A 19,288-nucleotide genomic window follows, 5' to 3' on the forward strand; every position below is an offset into this window, starting at 1 on the left:
TCCAGGACCCATAAGGAAGAGGAGATTGAAAGTCAGGGAGAGCCACTGACTTTCCCTAGATTCTCTTTTAATCAATTTTGGCCCAGTCAGTGTCTAGATGAAGCTGAGGAGAAATGAATTTTGCCCCTTCAGTTGAGGGTTCTTACTTTGTAGCCAATTGGCCCAAGGGTCTTAATGACTGGGCTGTTCACTGCCTCACCTTGGGTTTAGAAGTCTTTGTGCATTAGTAAGGAGACCTTTCAAGGTTTGCTTTTTTCCCTGCAATGGCGGATTTTTCCTTGGTGCCCTCTGTGTTCTTGGTTCACTGATTAATAGACACTTGAGGAATTGCAGGGAGGCGTTTAACATGCATCAGATACCATCACTAGCAGAGAAAGTGATTCATGGACTATTCTCTCCGCCGTCTGCATCCTTCCCCGCCGACAGAGTTTGACGTTGGGGAATTGAGTCTGGACCTAGAAGAGCACAGTGTAAATGTGTGATTCAGAGTCAGCGATGACATGCAGCTGTGGCCAGAGTTGGGGGTGCTCGAGGGTGGTGGATGGTTGGGCTTTCACTTCCATGTCCTTCATATCACCCTCTTCCAAGGTGGGAGTTATTTTGGGTTAAAGATCACAAGCAAGTTCTGGGCTCTGACCTTCAGGCTTTCCCCCAGTTTCCATATTTTTAGCCGGAGTTTGGGCCTTGCAGACAGGGACGTGGAAGGCTGGTGGTTTACTTTCAGAGTGTGGAGATTCTAATAAGAATGGCTTCTTCTCCTAAGCCCTTATCCAATCGTGAAGCTTTTTTCTTGCCATAGAAAAGTAAGAGCTAGTTTTGCTATGTTTGTCTTCATGGGAAATGGTCCAACTTTTGACTCCAGCTCTGGAGTTAAAAGACCTAGGTTTGAATTCTGGCTCTGTCCCCACTTAGTTGTGTAATCTTGCATAAACCCCTTAAGTATCCTAATCTGTAAAATGGAGATAATAGTACCCACCTCCCAGGATTATACTCAAGACTGATATAATGCCTACAGAGTGCCTAGAATATGATAGGATACGCTCCTGGAAATTCCAGTTTGGGATATGTGGTTCTTTATCCACTACCCATCCTTCCTGCACATATTTTTGGCTCTCTGCAGAAATCTGGCACTCCAGTGTAGCAGGCTCGCTGTTTAGCCATGTGGAGAGCTAGTAGGTTTTCTTTAGGAAGAGAAACCTTGATAAGACCAGCTACCCTTATTGTTCATCTTCTTGATGCTAGGCACCATTTAGAAGGTCTTCCACAAAGCCCACACTGGCAGTGTGGAGTTGCAACTGGCACCCTTCTGGCTCCAAACCTATATTCTCCTATTGTCCTGTTGTCAGTCCTGCTTTGCCCCTGCCCTAAAAAAATAAAAAAGAAATACTAAGAATAAAGCCAGAAAAGTCTGTCAGGATAGTCTCTCTGGGGTTGGTGGTTTACTCACTGGAAAGTCTGTGTACTCTGGGTCCTGTGGGTCAGGCGCCTTCTTCCTGCTGTGTTTCTTGACCTGAGGCTCCCTTCCTGAATGGGCATCACTAGGAAATTAAGAAGGAAACCGGTTTGGGTGGGGGGTTTCCGAAATCATCCCTTTTCTAGAAGTGAGATGGGCAGAGAGGACCCCTCCTGGACCGGATATCTGGAGTCCTTTTCCCTCCCTCTGCCCCCTGCAGCGAATGTGGAAATGGTCCCTCTTCTCCGAGTCATGGAGGGATGCTGTGTGATTGGGCCTCTGGAGTCCCTTTGCTCTGACACCACTGCGAGCAGACTCTTAAAGAGGTAGGTGCTGCACAAGCAGGGCCAGAGGAAGCAGCCTTGGAGGCTGGACGGGTGCCCTCACCGGGACAGCTGCAAGAGGCTCCTCCCACTGGAATGTGGCTGGACTGCTTTATCTCTCACAACCCAGTGACAGCTTTATCTTTTCTAAACAAAGACCCTGTGCTTTAATTCCTCATGGACATCCCCTGGGCTCTGAGCTCTGGGCACAGCTAGCCTTCAAATCTGTGTGCTGACCCTTTACAGCACACCCACCCCCTCCCCTGGTTTATGGAGTCAGGTGCTACGTGTCAAGATTTATGTGGGTCATTCTATGCTGCACACCTGTGAGTGAGCTATACGGCTGACTTTGGACCTGTTCTTGGTTTCCCCCTGTTACTGCCCTGACCTCAAGGTAGCATGGGAAAAGTTGCTAGCTGTGTCCCCCCTTGTGTTGAATACCAGAGAATTACCATGTACCCTGTCACCACTTGCTCAGCCCTACCAGTGTGGAGGTGACAAGGAGAAATGGAATTTGGTAGAACAGTACCTAGGGCTTGGTGTTAATCATCTCCAACCCTTTCCCATTTCACAGATGAAGGGACTGTGGTCCAGAAAGAGAAAGCCATCTGTTTGCTTCCCATCTGGCTGGTATTGTTGCTTATCTTGAGCAACTGAAGTGCTCAGAGTGGGGTGCAAGGGAGACATGATGCAGAAAAAGAGTTTGGCTTCTGGACTTGGGTTCCAATGGGAATCCTAAACCCTTCTGAAATGTAAGACCTTAGACAAATCACTTACCCCCTCTAAACCTCAGTTCCCTGATATAATCCTGTTAGAAGTGTTGAAGTGACCAGTAGGGGTCGTAGGTGCAGGCATCTTAAGCAGTTACAATGATAGTTATGCAGAAAACAGTAGCTGTTCCTTTTAATATAGTCTCAGTGGCTTATTAATGGATACTGGCCACATCAGACTCTTAAAGCTGTGTATCTAAAAGAAAAAGCATGACAAAGGTACTGTCAATCTCAGCTTAAGCTTCCTGTGAGAAGGAGCATAAGGAACGTAGCCCAGCTGCTACTGTTGAGCTATGACCCCTGCTAATGCAGCCAGGTTTCTGGGAGTAGGCATAGGTTCTCAGCCATGCCTGTGTACAGAGGCTTGTTTTTTTGTTTTCCCACCAGAATATCTCCTAATGCTCAGGACCTCTTCATCCTACCCGTATACTTTAGATTTCGCATAATTGCTAAATGGTATGTTTCATGGGTTAATAGATTCATAAAACTGGAAAGGAACATAAGGCCATCTTGGCAGATTACAGACATGGGGTTGGTGTTCTTTCTTTAGCAACATCTTGCCAAATGTGTTTTGGCTTGGGCTTGAAAACTTCCACCAATGAGAGGCAGCCAGCCAGTGTGATGTTCAGAAGTTACTCTGGCTTTGACATTGGTAGACACATAATTCCTTGAAAAATATGCTTCCCAGTGACTCCACCTACTGATCCTAGTTCTACCATGTTGGCCCTCAGGAAACAAATTGAATTACTCTTCTATATGATAGCCCTACAGAGATGATGACAGTTGTCCTGTGCCCTGAATCTTCCCAGACCATAAAACTCCTGTTGCTTTAGTGATGTGGCTTTGACCCATTCGTGCCCTTCACAGTCCTGGCTTGTCTCTCCTTTACCTTTTCACTCTGGCCAGTAGGTGTGGTTACCAGAAGAGAACACAATATTTGGGTGGGGTCTGATCAGTTCAAGAAAGAACATTTTTTACCTCCTTTATTTTAGACTATTACATGGGTCCCAATCAAGATCCTAGTAGCTTTGTGACTGCTTTTCCATACTGTTGACTAGTTGGGTTTATAGTAAATCAAAGCCATTAAACTGATATTGTTTAGATTCTGTATTCTTTCCTAGGGCTGCCATGACAAGTTACACAGACTTAGTGGCTTAAAACATCAGAAGCTTATCCTTATAGTTCTGGAGAGAAGCCTGAAATCAAAGCATCAGCAGTATTTGTTTCTTCTGAAGGTTCTAAGGGAGAATCTGTTCCATGTTTCTCTCTTTGCTTCTGGTGACTGCTGACAATTCTTGACATTCCTTAGCTTGTAGATGCTTTGCTTTGGTCTTTGCCTCTGTCTGCACATGGCCTTCTCCCCTGTGCATACTTTATATACCCCTTGAATCCAGACCAATGCCCTGGATTTCTGTGCAAGGTCTTTTGACTAGATACAAGGATTCCCAGCTCTAAAATATATTTTTCATGCTTGTTAGGGGATATTAGGCACTGGTAGATGGATTTTGTTTAAGGCGGAAAATTAATTTTAAAACAATGTGTGATTTTTTTTCATAATTCTTATTTCCAGGAAGCTAGTGCTAATTTACAGTAAGTAATCACAGTGACCTTGAGCAATTTGCTAACCTTCTTAGATCTCCGTTTCCTCATTTGTAAAACAGAGATTGGATGAGGCAAGCTCTGTGTCATTTTCAGCTCTAAGACGCTTAATACTGTGATTTCTGGAAAACAGGGGTTACTCTTTCTGACGAAAGGTTTCAAGTTGGCTTAATAAACTAAAAATGTGCAACTCTTGACTAAGAAGACAGATTATGATTCATGAATCTGAAAATCTGAAAAATTCTACCCTTTTGTTCACCTTTGACAGGATGTAGAGACTGAGCTGTTTATTACATGTTCCCACCCTCTTCTTGGTTACTCACATAGTGTAAGATACTACAGGCCTGGCTTCTGTTTGGCTTTCAGATATTTGTTACATGAATGAATGAATATGTTTATGTCACACACTATTATTGGGAACAAGTAATGCAATATCATCATTCCAGTCTGATCATCTAGTAAGCGTGGGCCTTTTAAGATTTCTCCTGAAAATTATTATTGTTGTTGTTATTAAAGGCCCCACACCCACCATGGGGGCTGAACTCACAACCCTGAGATTAAGAGTCACATGTTCTACTGACTGAGCCAGCCAGGCATCCCCTGGAATATTATTTTTAAAAGATGGTGGCCATGTTTCAGAGTTGCTTTCTGGAGCAGTTTCCTTTTCTGTGAAGTAGGTGGCTGTGGAGGACTGGACTCCAGGGCTTGTGCTCTAAACACCACAGCAGAATGTGCATTTTTGGGGGTTGAGGGAGGTCTGTGATCTTGGCCTAGGCGGCACTTGGTCAGATGCTTTTCTGTTACAGGAGCCCCTACCTGTTTTCAGTGGCCTTGTGGGTGTCCCTAATGGGCTGCAGCCACGGGGGTCTCCCTTTGGATTCTTTAGGAACCTTTGTTGGCAGTGCCTCTCTGGGTTTTTCATTTTGTGGAAGAAACAGTCTGCTGAGTGTCTGGGGTCTTACCTTTTCAGGAGTCCCTTCAGGGAAGGCTAAGGATGAGTTCATTTGCCATTATTGTCAGGAAGATTCTTCTAAGAATGTTTTTTGTGAGAAGGACATTTTGTGGCCTATTTTTGCTGCCTCCTTCCCCTCCTCCTCCTCCGCTTTCTTCTTCTTCTTAAGACTTTTATTTATTTATTTATTTATTTGAGAGAGAGTGAGAGTGAGAGAGATTGGAGAACGAGAGGAAGAAGCAGACTCGCCACTGAGCAGGCAGCCCAATGCAGGGCTCCATCCCTGGACCCTGAGATCCTGACCTGAGCTGAAGGCAGACACTCAACCAACTGAGCCTCCCAGGAGCCCCATTTTGGCCATCTTTTCTTTTAGTTCTTCCTCTCATACAAGAAATTTTCATTCTTTAAAATAGAGCTTCTTCCTAAAAGAAAGGTCTTCTCTAGAATCAGTAGTGGTGATAAAAAATGGGGTTGCAAACTCCATGTCTGTAGAGGCTTAGTGGATAATAAAAAAGCAGACTGTGTTTATGCTTTCCAATTTGTTTTTGGAATACTTGGGCTACTCTGTTTATCTTGGGTTTTCCCCATTCTGGCTGAGATATGGGTATAAAGAAATTGCTCTCCTATAGGAAAATTAGAAATACAGGTGTGATGATAAGTAGCACTAGGTGTACACCCTCAACACTGGGAATTGGTAGGGAGTGGTGGGGACTGCAGTGAACTTGAAGGGCCATTTAGCCTCTCATGGGCACCCAGCATTGCCCCAGTTTTGTTTTTTTCCAAAGCGTGCTAGATTTTTATATGAAATGTTCCTGCTTTTAAACTTTGGCTCAATTGAGAAACTCTGTGTGAATCAAATAAAACACATGTTGGGGACAAATTGGTTTGCATGTCATCAATTTCAAAGCTCTGTTAGGTGTGTGGGGCAGATTGACATTTCGGATGGCCTCCCAGGTCATCTCTGGCTATAGGCTGGTCTGGTCTGATCTATTGTAGGGGTCCTAAGGAAGCTGTGATGTGGAGAGATTGCTATGTTCATCCTTGCATATGGACATGGGGAATCCAAGATACACAAAGTAAAAGGCACGTTAGAGAATAATATGTACAATTTCATTCTATTTGTTTAATTTTTTTCTAAAAAGAAATATAGGTAAAATTTTAAAAATGCGTAAAATGTTCATAAAAGCAAAAAATATTACTTAAACTGGTAAAGGTATTGCTTCTGAGGTTGACACTGAACTGGACGCAGGAAGGGGAACTTCTGCTTTTTCCCCCCCTCTGTAATACAGAGTAATTTTTGGAAGGTAAAATGAAAAGAGTCATTGGGATGTATGACAGTGTTGAGGAAGGATGGAAGCAGCGTGGCCCGGAGTGATTAGGAAGGACTGTTGGAAAGAGTGGGGGCCTTGATGGTTGGGCAGAATCCATTAGGGAAGAGGATAACAGCAGCCAGAGCCTGGGGGTAGGAAAGCAGGTGTCTTGGGGACTGGGGAACAATTACCTTTGGCAGGAGCTCTGGGTAGGGGGCTTTAGCAGTGAAGGAGGGTGTTGTATAGCAAGAGGCAATGGAATGTTTGCTGTGCTCCAGCACAATCCGTCTGGCAGCAAGGACGGGGGAGTTTGTAGGCAGGGCCATAGGGCAGGAGCCTCTCATGTGGCCTCTTCTGGCTCCCAGGTAGCTGCCACTGATCCCTGCTAGGGTGTTGCCTGGCGAACGGGGTTTATACCTATACACCCGATGAATAAGCTCACGGCACTTCCTGTTCCTCCACTCCCGAGAGTGTGGGCTTTGGAAGCTTGCCCACCTCTGTTGTTGCCTGGTGTGGTTCCTGTTCCTCTGAAGCCAACATGTCTCTCCAGACATTTTGGAGGTTATGTAGAGCGACTGGCCATTGATTGAAGTGTAGCCATTTCAGAACAGGCCCGTACTTTGGAGTCAGGGAGTTTGGAGCTTGAATTTTGACCTTGCCACTTCCTGGTTATGTGGTCGTGGGTTGGCACTTGATCCCTTTGGGCTTCAGTATCCTCTGTGCAAAATGGAGATAGTATGATTTACCTTCTCGGCTTGTTGTACCTGGCAGGTCGATACCTTGCAAATAGATGTGCCTTCCTTTACTTTTGTATTATGGTACCTAGTCTGACCTGTAATTACATATCTATATTATTTATGTTTAGTATATGAAATATATGCTTATCTGTATCTATTTATGACCATATCAGTCTATGCTGTTGGACTGTAAGCTCCTATTCAGTGGGGATAATATGTTCTAATCATTGCTTTACCTCAAAGCGCTCAGAGTGCTAAGTACATAGTAGGGCTAGGTAGATGTTGCATGAGTGGAGTCTGTGTGGTTTAACCTACTCCAGTCTTTACAGCAATTGGCTGTGTCTCTGGGCTAGGGCATATCTTGTGTGTAGTTAAAACAAATTTTGTCAAGCTAGATGCCCTTGTTAGGGTGATGTATCAAGATGGCTCGGGAGTCATTTATTATTTTGTTCCACTGTGGCACATCTGCGGTTTTTGGGCCTTGACGTTCGTACAATTTAGGAGGTCTTCTTTAAAATCATATGAAATGGCAGGAGGCCTGTGAATACAGCACTAGAACCCTTTCCAGGACCTTAGAAGGGACTTTTGGAATGAGGGGTGCTAATGCTTGAGCTTCAGGTAAACCATCTCTGTATTTCAGGATTCACAGAGCACTCACCGAAGGCCATGGTAGGAGTTATGAAGGATAAGGAGATTTCTAAAAGGGGAAAAAATGGTGGCAATGAATACAAGTTTTCGTAAAACTGTCTTCCCAAGCAGACTCAGAAGAAAATCCCTTGTATGTTTCTTTTCATTAAACAAATATCTGTTGAGCACCTACTCTGTGCCAGGCACTGTGTACGCACTGGAACATAGCTGTGAAAACAGAAGTCCTTGTCCCGTGGAGCCTACATTTCAAGTGGTCCCCTCCATCAGGACCTGCAGACCTACTTAGATGGCAGTGAAGAGCCACAGTACTGATCTGCGGCTGTGGCAGTAAAGGCACTTAATGCCTTTATTTCCCTTTCTGATTCCTCTCCCCTCTCCTCTCCAGGCCTGTTCTGAGAGGGAGAGCCACATGGTTCAGCCTATGCTAAGAGGACCTGAGCCATCCTAAGCAGTGACAAAAGACTCCTGGATGGTTCCCTGGGGGAGTGGGGATGGTGGCTTGGGACTGCTTAGGCCCCTCCCCGCCCTGCCTGTGGGACAGAGTGATAAAGGAGCCATTACCTTCCCACCAAAGTCTCCGTTTTAGGGCTTATTTCAGCCACAGAGGTAGTCCAGCAAAACTGAAGGAGCAATTCATTCAGACTCCAGAGCGCATAAACGGAGGTGTTTCCTATGTCCTGCTTCCCGAGGGGCAGCGAGCCCCATAGTCTCCAAGAAGAACGGCGGAGTCAGGAGACGTGAAGTGTCTACCTCGCTGTTTACCCCCAGCCCGTGCTCCGTTTGGCCACAGCGGGGCGGTGACTCAGAGCTGGAGCTGTGTTCCTGCCTTGTTGCCAGTTTTTGCGTGGGGGTTGGGGAAGAGGGAGAATGAATGAGTAGGAGCAAGTGGCGGCTGGATTTGTAACACCTTCGGAAGCAGCTGCGGGAGAACCGAAATTGAGAGTAGGCGGGCAGGGAGCCTCCGCCTCACCTCTTGCAGGCAGCTGGGCCCTCCTTCCCTGTGTGACCGGAACCCAGCTTTTCATAAGGCCAAGGCTGGGGAAGAAGACACAGTCCTTCCAAACATGGAGCTCAAGGAGAGAGCGAGTGTGTGTGCCACCCTTCCCGGTGAGCTGGGGAGAGCAGGTTAGTCCTGTCCGGGCTTCACAGGGACTCCGTTCACTGTGATGTATTCTGATTCATGAAAGTCAGATAATGGACTGAAGGGGGGTTTGGATGGCTTGGTTGGGAGTGCCAACCAGAAACAGTCCAATTTAACTGAGAATAAATAGGATGAAAGTATCATTAAGTACACCTCCCTGATGTCATTACAAAGGATTCTCTGTTAGCAAGTGAGATCAGGGAGACAGTGTTCTGCCTCGTTCCTTTGTGTTTCAGTTATGTTGTAGTGTTGTTCTGGCTCAGTCCGTGGCTCGGCCAGGAGTCAGAGTCTCTGACTCTGACTACGGTGCCTCAGGACGTGATTGTTGCAAGATCCCTACAGTGTCACTTGGTCCATCCTTCTCATTTTACCCTGGAACCTGACTTACTAAACAGAAGCATAGAACCAGGTACTCTCTGAGGTTGAAAATGTTTCCTGTGAAGTTTGAAAACTTCTGTAGCGTGCGCATCCCTGACTCGGCACGGCTCGCTGGGGAGGCTGTTTTTCTTGGGCTGTGCTTTCTGAACGTTTGAGGCCTGACCCAGTGGGGGACAGAAGTAGGGCTGAAGGCAGGCGCCTACTGATCTTAAAGGACTTTTTCTGGCAGGCAGGTTCCTTAAATAGAAGTTTAAACAGGAGGCTGGGTAGAGTGCCTTAATTCAAAAGGGAGAAAATGTGTTCTTGAGCCGCTGCCCTATGGCAGGCTAATCATCCTGGCATTTGCAGTACGGAAAAAGGCAAAACAGCTCTATCCGTGGGGAGTTTCCGGGCTAGCAAAAGAAGATTCTAACGAGCACTAAACGTGGAGTGCTGCAGGCCAGGCCCATTATCAGTACTCTTCAAAACAATCTGCAAGGTTGGGATTGTCTTCTCTTTTGGCAGATAAAGAATCCAGCACTCAGAAAGGTCAGTCACTTATTCAAGGTCATGCACCGCCAAGTGTGCGGCAGAGCTGGGGTTTGAGCTGCAGTCGTCCTGACTCTGAACAACAGCCTGGGGTTCATGCTTGGCAGGCTTCATGTGGCCTCTGCATTGGATGCATGAGAGAACCTAAGACCTTGAGAGGCTGAGTGTTTGCTGGGGATGTGGAAGTGGTAGTGACAATGCTGTACCTCGGCTCCCAGTACCTTGATTCTCTGCCAACCTTCTTTAAAAAAAAAAAAAAAAAAAAAGGAGCAGGAGGCTATCTAGGTTTGATTTCCTCATTCTGTCAGGAGCTCGGTTTTAATCTTTTCATGATTCTTGAGGTCCTGTGAAGTCAAAATTAAAACTCCCTATTAACCACGTAGGACTCCTAAGTGCTGGGGCCCCATGTGGGAGCTCAGGAAGAAGGCAGGTCTTATACATGGGTTAGTGGGTCAGAGGAGGTAATTTATGAAATGAGTTGGCTGCTGAGTGGATCTGAAAACATTTGGAGCACCTAATGAAATATAGAGCTTTTCCAATCATGCTAGCAGACTTGAGTCTGTTAAATCCAGAGTTTAGAAAGCACAGCTCTCTTTGCAAGATATGTGAGCTTTGAGTTTGCTCAGTTAATTCTGTGACTGCTTTATGCCCAGCTCTGTCTGTGCCAGGCTCTGCCCTTTTAACGTCTTCAGGTGAGGAGAGCAGGGACTGACTGTCCGTTCAGGTGGTAGGTCTGGGGTTTGGCTGGATTTCAATGTCTCTGCTTAATTGGGTGTGTGAGTGAAAGCCAGGTGTGGACAGCGTGGGAGTGGGGAAGGCCGTTCTTTGGTTTGTGCTGTGCTCCTCAGGGCTGGTCAGTGTCTCCGCTGCACGTAGGAGCCTTTATCAGGCCTGCAGACCCCTCTCTCCCCCACTCTCTCTGGGGGAGTCTTGACAGGTTGGGCTGCTGTGATCTGGAAATGAGGTGGGTTATGCACCTGAAAGTGATGTGTATTTGTGCTCAGGCTGTTGAGATAAAGGAGTTCAACTGCCTGCTCCCTGGGTATTACTGTTCTGTGCTGCAGGAGATACATGAGAAATAAGTGAATGATGGTTCCCAGCCCTCCAGGAACTTGGGCTCTCGATGGAGGGGGCGGGGGAGGAGAACAAACACACATGAGGTAAGCAGAGAGCAATATACGAGAGAGCATATAATCAGTCACCAAATTGTAGGTTTCGTAGCAAATACTCTCCAGTTCACAAAAGGGAGATATAGGTGATGTTTGTATTATCCTCCCGTGTGTTTTTAATCACACAGTAATTTCCTCTTGGGTGTTTGCATTCCATTCTTTGAGTCTCTGTGTTGAGTGTATTACCCTCCTTTGTTGGGGGGAGGGTGTTCAGGGGAGGGCTGATTTCTCCAAATTATATTGTAACACAGTCGGGAGAGAGCTGAGGATGAAGCGTTCTTGGCATGTTGGTGTCTCATCCTTCTTTCTTTTGTCACTGAGAGAAGAAGCCACTGCCCTCTGATGACTTACGACCTTTTAGATTCTTGTCTCTTTGTTACTTTTGCCCAGACTTCTGTAGGGGTTAACTAGTGTATTTAGACTCGTGGCCTCACTTTAAGGTAGAAGCCTCTTTAGTCGTTTTTCTTTCATTCATTCATTCAGCAAATGTAACAGTGCCTGACACTGGTATAAGCCGATAAGGGCAGTGAAAAGACAGGCAAGCTCCACGCTCTCCTGGAATATACATATTAGGGAGACTGACAGTAGTCAGAACACATGAGTAAGAGAAATGACAGTAGTAGTTAAAATAGGGTGACATGATATGAAGTGACTCGGAGCCACTTATGTGGGTGGTTGGGCAGGGCTCTGAGGTGGTGATAGTTGTGCCAAGGTGAATGATAAAGAGCCAGTTATGTGAGTATGAGGCAAAGAGCTTCCAGGTGGAAAGGCTAGCTAGTACAGAGGTTGTTAAGTTGGGAATAGCTTAGTCTTCAAGGAGCAGAAAGGAGGCCAGTGTGGCTGGGGAGGGATGGAGAAGGAAAGAAGACATCCATTGTACAAGAAGGTGATGTAGGTGGTCAGGGGATCAAGTCACCTAGAGTCAAGCCAAGGCAAAGAGCTTGAATTTTACTCTGTGCTGTGGAGCTGTTGCAGGGTTTAAAGGAGGAGTGTGACTTGATTTAATTTCCATTTGAAGAGATCCATCAGGCTTCCCATGAGGAGAGTGGGTGGTACAGAGGACAGGGAGAGAGCAGTTAGGCTGTTGTACTATCTTAGCTAGAGATGATTGGGTGCTGGCTGTAGGACTGGAGAGAAAGGGGTGCATTCAGAGATGTCTTGGAGATAGAGGCACCAGGGCTTGCTAACGTAGTATGTGAGGAAGTTACTGTGGAGCAGGGAATAGAGAGTGACTCCCAGGTTGCTGGGTTGTGATGCTGTTAATGGAAATAGAGAAGCCTGAAGAAGAAATACTGGGTTTGGTCGGCGTTGGGGGAGGAGGCTTATTTTGTTTCTGCCCTGTTAAAATGTGGATTACTGGTAGTCATTGCAGTGATCAAGGTGCATGGTCAGGTTCAGCAAACGTCAACTCAGTACCTTCAGGGTGCCAGGCATTGTGTGAGTATCCTCACAACTCTTGGGAAGGATATTATCACTATTCCCTGTTTGCAAATGGAAGCACCAAGGCTCAGTGAGGTGAGATGGCTTGCTCCGTTTGAACCCAGGTCTTCTGACGCCGGGGCTCAGGGCAGACACTGAAGGAGGCTGGCTAGTGCACAGTGTTGATGGCTTTCACTTGAAGAGAGGATGGAGACCCTGTGTTGGCTCATCAAGACCCAATTTCGATGATTTCTGAAGCAGGGCCTGACAGAGGAATGCCCATATGCAAGGAGCTGTTGAAAATCTTGACATTTCCAAAATAGTGCAAGCTCTAAAGACCATTTCAGTAAGATTCTCAGTCCCTTTAGGAAACGCCACATGAACAACGGTGACACGTTGTACTAAACAAGCCATTTTATAAAAGTGTTAAATAAAATAAATAAAAATAAAATAAAATAAAATAAAACTTGGAAGTGTTGAGGGAGGGTAAAGATGCTGCTTCAGCCCTTGATTGCCACCTTTTTACTCTGTGGCCCAAGTGGGAACTGAAGAAGATAGGGAGGCAATTTCTTCTGTTCTTGGAGTTTCGGTGACCAATTTGGGGACCTAAGTAGAAGCATTATTAGGTTACCCACAGTCCTTGGTTTTCTTGAGACACTGGGATTCAAACAGTCAGTGCCTTAACAAGCCTGGAGGCAGTGCTGAACGTGGCATCAGGCCTGCAAGGTGATAGTCTTGCCGCATTCGGGGAGCCACACTGGGGAGCCTGAGGGGCCAGAGGGGCAGATGCTGCCGAGCATACCAATGAGAAGAGCCTTGAAAGAGTCCCTCCTTAGACTTTGAAGCTGGATCCTTTTCTTACATTTTAAGCTGTTCTCTTTATAGCTGGGCCAGATAAGAGCTCATGCTGACTGTGCGGGTTTGTCCCACGCTCAGCATACCAATAACACCGCTGTTGGAAAACCAGATTTATCAGGGTGCTCTGACCTCCACTCGTGAGCACCATTCACATAACTCCAGAACTTCTTGCTATGCTCAAAGGAATTGCCAGGCTAAGTAATTGGAACCTTTATGTTTAACCGACCAGAATCTCACTGCTCACATTATGGTCAAAATCTGTATGAATGGAAAATTAATCTTGCAAAAATGCTGCAAGAAACTGTAGGACTTGTTCACATCTTGATTAGTCCTGTCAGTGGTTGTAAGTGTGCTCCTCCTTATATTGAGCTCAAATTGGTTTCCACTGCTCCCTGGTCCTAACTCTGTCTTGTGAAATCTCTTCTATTTGCCATTGGACCTCTTTAGGACCTAACCCAAGTCTTTCCAGGCCCTGGGCTTGTGAAGACGTGCTTATTTATGTGGATGGTTATGTGTGGCCCGCCTTCAAGGGGTGATCCTTCCCTGTAACCTTTTGTGTGCCCTAGTCCTCTCCCAGGTGAGACCAGCTGACATTTGACTTAGAGGGGGTGTTCCTAGGAGGAAGGGCAGGATCTGAAAATAAAGCCTAGCTTGTGTTTTAACTTCATTTGCCCAGTTACTTTCTAGTAGTCTGAAGAGAAACAGAAGCCCTTGTATGGAGGAAAGAACGTTTCTGTGTTCCCTTGAAACTGGCCACCTGGCTCCCAGCCGGGCCATCTCCATCACTCCCAAGAAGCAAGGTAGCAATTCAGGTTTAAGAACAGGTATTTCAGGGGATTTGTCTGTGCCTGCTAAATGTGTCTTGACACAGGGTGATAGGACATGAGATTCTTCATGGATTTTAGAAAATCAGGAAATAGAGCAGGGTGGGGGCTTTTGGCCTGAGGTCAGAGACAGCAGGTAAAGCTGGAGGACTTTGCAATCTCCAAACGGGTGTGGGGATCCTGCATTTACTGTACTGCCTTTGGTGAGGGTGAGCTTGCGTTAGGAGAAGGAGACCAGAAGGGTGGTGGTGTGCAGGAATGCAGAAGTCGACTGTCATTGTGGGCAAGTCATCTACCCTTCCCGGGTCTCACTTTCCTCACCTGTGTTCTGGTGTGATGAAACACAGCCTGCCATACTGGGGGTTTGGGAAGACCGAATTGAATAACCCAATACCTAACACTTCTTTTACTCATAAAAGGGCTGAACCAGAAACTCTGTGTGCTGGGCAAGCTTGATCAGAAATGATCCTATTGTAAGGCCTCAGTATTCAGGAGGTATTATTCTGGTTTATCTCTTTTCTCAGTGTATGAGTCCTTTCCCCCCCTTAGTTTAGTGTTCCAGTAACATCACAGAACCCAGATCATAAGTTTCCTTATGTGTAATGTGGGAGTAAAAATTTCAGCCCTGCTTATCTCAGAGGATACTTGGGAGAGTCAGGTATAGTGATGAATACGACCAAACTTGAAGCTTCATAGAAATTCAGGAAATTTTTTTGTCAAAAAGGGCAACATCTATATTAAGGAAGAAAGGTTGGGGAGCTGCCTCCAGATCTGATCAAAAACAGCTTTTTTTTTTAAACTGGCTATTAACATTTATTTGTTTATTTATTTATTTTTAATGAGCATGTAACGTATTATTTGCCCCAGAGATACAGGTCTGTGAATCATCAGGCTTACACATTTCACAGCGCTCACCATAGCACATATCCTCCCCAATGTCCGTCACCCAGCCACCCTATCCCTACCCCCCAACCCCCCACACACCCCTCAGTTTGTTTCATGTGATTAAGAGTCTCTTATGGTTTGTCTCCCCCCCCCCGATCCCATCTTGTTTCATTTTTTTCTTCCCTACCCCCCAGGACTCCCCACCCTGCCTCTCAAATTCCTCATATCAGAGAGATCATATGATAATTGTCTTTCTCTGATTGACTTATTTTGCTCAGCATAATACCCTCTAGTTCCATCCATGTCATTGCAAACGGCAAGATTTCATTTCTTTTTTTTTTTTTTTTTTAAGATTTCATTTCTTTTGATGGCTGCATAGTATTCCATTGTATACATATATACCACATCTTTATCCATTCATCTATTGATGGACATCTAGGTTCTTTCCATAGTTTGGCTGTTGTGGACATAGCTGCTATAAACATTCGTGTGCACATGCCCCTTCGGATCACTACATTTGTATCTTTAGGGTAAATACCCAGTAGTGCGATTGCTGGGTCATAGGATAGCTCTATTTTCAACTTTTTGAGGACACTCCATACTGTTTTCCAGAGTGGCTGCACCAGCTTGCATTCCCACCAACAGTGTAGGGGGGCTTCCCTTTCTCCGCATCCTCGCCAACACCTGTCATTTCCTGGCTGGTTAATTTTAGCCATTCTGACTGGTGTGAGGTGGTATCTTATTGTGGTTTTGATTTGTATTTTCCTGATGCCAAGTGATGCTGAGCACTTTTTCTGTATCTAAAACAGCTATATTTTTGTCCACTTTAAAAATCTATGTATCTTCTAATGTTAGAATGTAAACTTCATCTTAGTGTCTAAATCTTTCAGTTCAGGATTCGTTTCCCAAAACTCTAGGTTTATTTAAGCTGGTATAAGTTGGGTGTGGGGAGCCCAAGAGTTGCTATCCAGGTCATGCAGCATATGTGAAGAGGTTGCTGGATGCTGGGTGCTGCTCTAGATATAGAGAAGATCCGCTCTTAGTGCACATCAGAGATCCTCCTAGCTGACCTTGGATTAGCACCAAAGGTTGTTTGGGGACTACTGAGTGCCACATAGGTGTTGGCATTCAGAACTTTGGCTCAGGCACAATAGAAGGAGGGAGGTGCAGAGGAAGAGAGGGGGGAGTAGCAGTGGATGAGATGCTGTTTTTCTGATGCTTTGTCTTCAGGGATTTCTGGTTGTGGCCAGGAACCCATGAGCCCTGTAGACTCCTAAGGAAAGGGGACAGCAAGTTATTATGCAAAAAGAGTATTGGATCTAGAAATAGAAGACCAGGATTTCTGTTCCTGTCTTATCACTTACTGATGATGTTATCTTGAGCAAGTCACTTAACCTCTCTGAGCCATTTCCTCATTCATAAAATGGGGGTTGATGGTGGTACTAGCTAAGAGGCATAAGGAAAGGTTTTGTAGACTGTAGAGTCCTTGAGAAGTAATAGTGGATCATGGTGTTGTTGCTTCGTTATTAAGCCTGTTATGAGCGGGGCTTTTTGTTTTTTTTCCTCCAGGTAGAAATGAGGCAGGCTTTGAGTTTGTAATTCCCTGGTGAATGCAGAGCTGGGAAGAAAGAAAGAAAAGAAGAAAGAAAGAAAGAGAGAGAGGGAGACAGGCGGAAGCTGGGTGTAAATAAATCCTAACCCGTGAACATGGTGCAAGGATTTCTGGACCAGGTGTTACTGGGGTCCATTTCTCATCCTTATCTGGATGCCTGTGCCTTAACTCTGCTTTTTGTGACGATCAGGCTGCTGTCTGCCAGATGGAGTCCTGGGATTCCGTGGGCTTGCTTCACACCTGGGAATTTGGAAGCTGGAGTGGTTGGGAGGGATGAAAGGTTGGGGGTGGTGGTGGTGGTGCACAATCACAGGGCCAAGGAGCAACCTGGTTTTGATGGCTTGGACTGCTTCACATTTGGTTTATCAGCACTCAGGCTGCTCTAAACTCAGTGCCAGCTCACCCCAGCCACTGGAACTCAGGACGCTGTGGCCAGGCCCCAGGGCAGAGTAAGAAAAACCTTGTGGGCGAAGAGAGTTTTTTCTTTTTAACCTTATACTATTCTCATTAAACCTACTAATCTCTGGGGTGGCCCCATGCTTAGTTTGGAGGTGGGCTAATACTTTAACACTAGCAAAATGAGATGATGTATTGACTCTGACAGTGAAAGCATTTTAACCATCTGTATTAGGGGCCCTAAAAAATGACCATGCCCTTTGATTAAATAATTTTACCTCTGGGAGCTTAACCCAAGGAAATAATTGGAATTGCAGGAAGAGTCTGTACTAAAAGATGTATAGTGCATCTTAAATATCCAGCATCAGATAAATGGAAATCTTTCTAGAATGTTAGCACGAATGGAGTAAGGACTTCTTGTTCACTCTGTATCTCTGGCAACTAAAACAGCACCTGGCACACAGATGGCCAATGAACATGTTTTATATGGTTATAGACAAAATTTACATCCATAGGATAAAACTCTGACTGGTTTCACCTATCTGGACATAGAGCATTCCTATGAAACATTTTGTAAGAAAGAATGATGTAAGGCAAATCAGATTACTGTAATTTATATGGAAAAAATTTTGAACACTCCCAGACCCCCAGAATAACCTCTTAGGCTTTTCTGATATCTTAGGATGCATTTTGTTAATAGATACACGAAATGTATTGAGATAAAACACAGCTGCTCCCAGATGCCGTTCAAAACCCTGGCAACTTGATGCTGAGATCCTGGTGTAGTTCTCTGGTAGGGAGCTTGGGGGCGCCACTCGCTGCTTGCCTCTGTGAGGATTCCCTGCAAAACAAATGCTGAATGCTTTTTGCTTTTCAACTTTTTTTTTTCTGAAAGCGAAAATTCTCTTCAGATTTCTTTCAGTTAGTGAAAACAGGTACTAATATAGGTCTTTCCTAAAAATGAGGTGTCATAACATGAACTTCCAAAAAAGAGAGGGAGGGGGCACACATGGATTCAGCTATTTCAAATAAAGAAGTCTTAAGGACAGGAAATTGTCTATGTGACTAGGATGTGAAAAGGGCAGGAGACAGATTTCTAAATACAGCAAAATCATAATCTTTTAGTAGAGGGAAAAACTAGGGAAGGAGAAGATACTCAGGTATATCTGTATGTAAGTGATGAGATAATGGGTGACATTTTTTCTTTTTATATTTTCTAAAATTTCTAAAAGGACTGATTCTTTGATTGGGGAAAACACTTTAATATAAATCATATTCTTAGAGGGGGGAAGAAAATGACTATAGATTAGTTTATTTATCGAGCAAACCAGCAGCCTCCTTTCTTTCAAAGAACCAGGCAGCCTTTGTGAATACACAAAACACCTACACACTTTGGTTGTGTCTGTTGGCTTGGCATGGAAGCCGATCCCTTCTAACTTCAAAAGGGTGATAGAAACTCCACAGTGTTGAAATTGTGCAGGTCACGTTGCAGAGACATGCCCATACATTTACATCCCATCATTGAAGCGAAGGTATTTCGTAGTAGGGAGAAGAATTTTAAGAAGATAGATTTTTCTGGGTGGGTGGTTAATTCTTGGAATTCTTTCCCTGGTTCATGGTTTTGGGAAGCTGTTGAAAGTGCTGTCTGCTTTCCTTCATTCTTGTTTTAGCTCGTGCCGTCTTAAAGTAACTCGCCTCTGAGCAGTTTGGTCTGTCGGAATAAGGACTTCACGGAATGTCTCTCGAAGATGCAATGTTCTCTTGCAGCCAAGGCTTTCCTAGAATTAAAATCCCTGTGTCTTAGGTGGGCTTGGGCACCTGAGCTGAAAGTTTTTGATTTTTTAAATGCAACTGGGTCTTGACATATGAAGTGCATCCTTGAAGAGAGACCCACTCTCTCACCCTGGGAGGAATCTGTGCTGATCAGGGGTCCTCAGACATTACTGACCTGTTGTTGTGTCTGCAAGCCTTCCCATTCCCATGACTTCTCATTCATTATCTCTCTTTCTTTCTCTTTAGCCATAACCAACAGACCACAGCATTCAGGCATCCTGTGAGTGGGCAGTTTTCACCAGAAAATAGCGAATTTATTCTTCAAGAAGAGTAAGTACTTCTATGTATTCTCCTTTTCCAGGCGGAGTTTGGGAGCTTAAAGGCATTAGCTCAAAACAGAGCTTGTTGGACTATTTTCTGTCCCAGATAGAGGGACTTGGAGTGGGATGGTCGATTCAAAGTGGAATGCAAGAATTTTGTTTTTCAATCTCCAGACTTCTCTCAGTGGGAAGA

General features: G+C 45.2%; 1 protein-coding gene across 2 annotated transcripts in view; it reads left to right on the forward strand.

The window, feature by feature from the left end:
- Positions 1-19,288, forward strand: part of PLEKHA7 (pleckstrin homology domain containing A7) — a 214,173-nt gene that overhangs the window by 106,922 nt on the left and 87,963 nt on the right. For both annotated transcript variants that reach the window (XM_080815472.1, XM_080815473.1), the window contains exon 4: positions 19,022-19,105. In XM_080815472.1, the coding sequence (XP_080671598.1) occupies positions 19,022-19,105 (84 nt within the window). The remainder of the gene's footprint in view (positions 1-19,021; positions 19,106-19,288) is intronic.

The sequence above is a fragment of the Martes martes genome (genome assembly GCF_963455335.1).
Source record: "Martes martes genome assembly, chromosome: 10".
Taxonomy (NCBI): Eukaryota; Metazoa; Chordata; class Mammalia; order Carnivora; family Mustelidae; genus Martes; species Martes martes.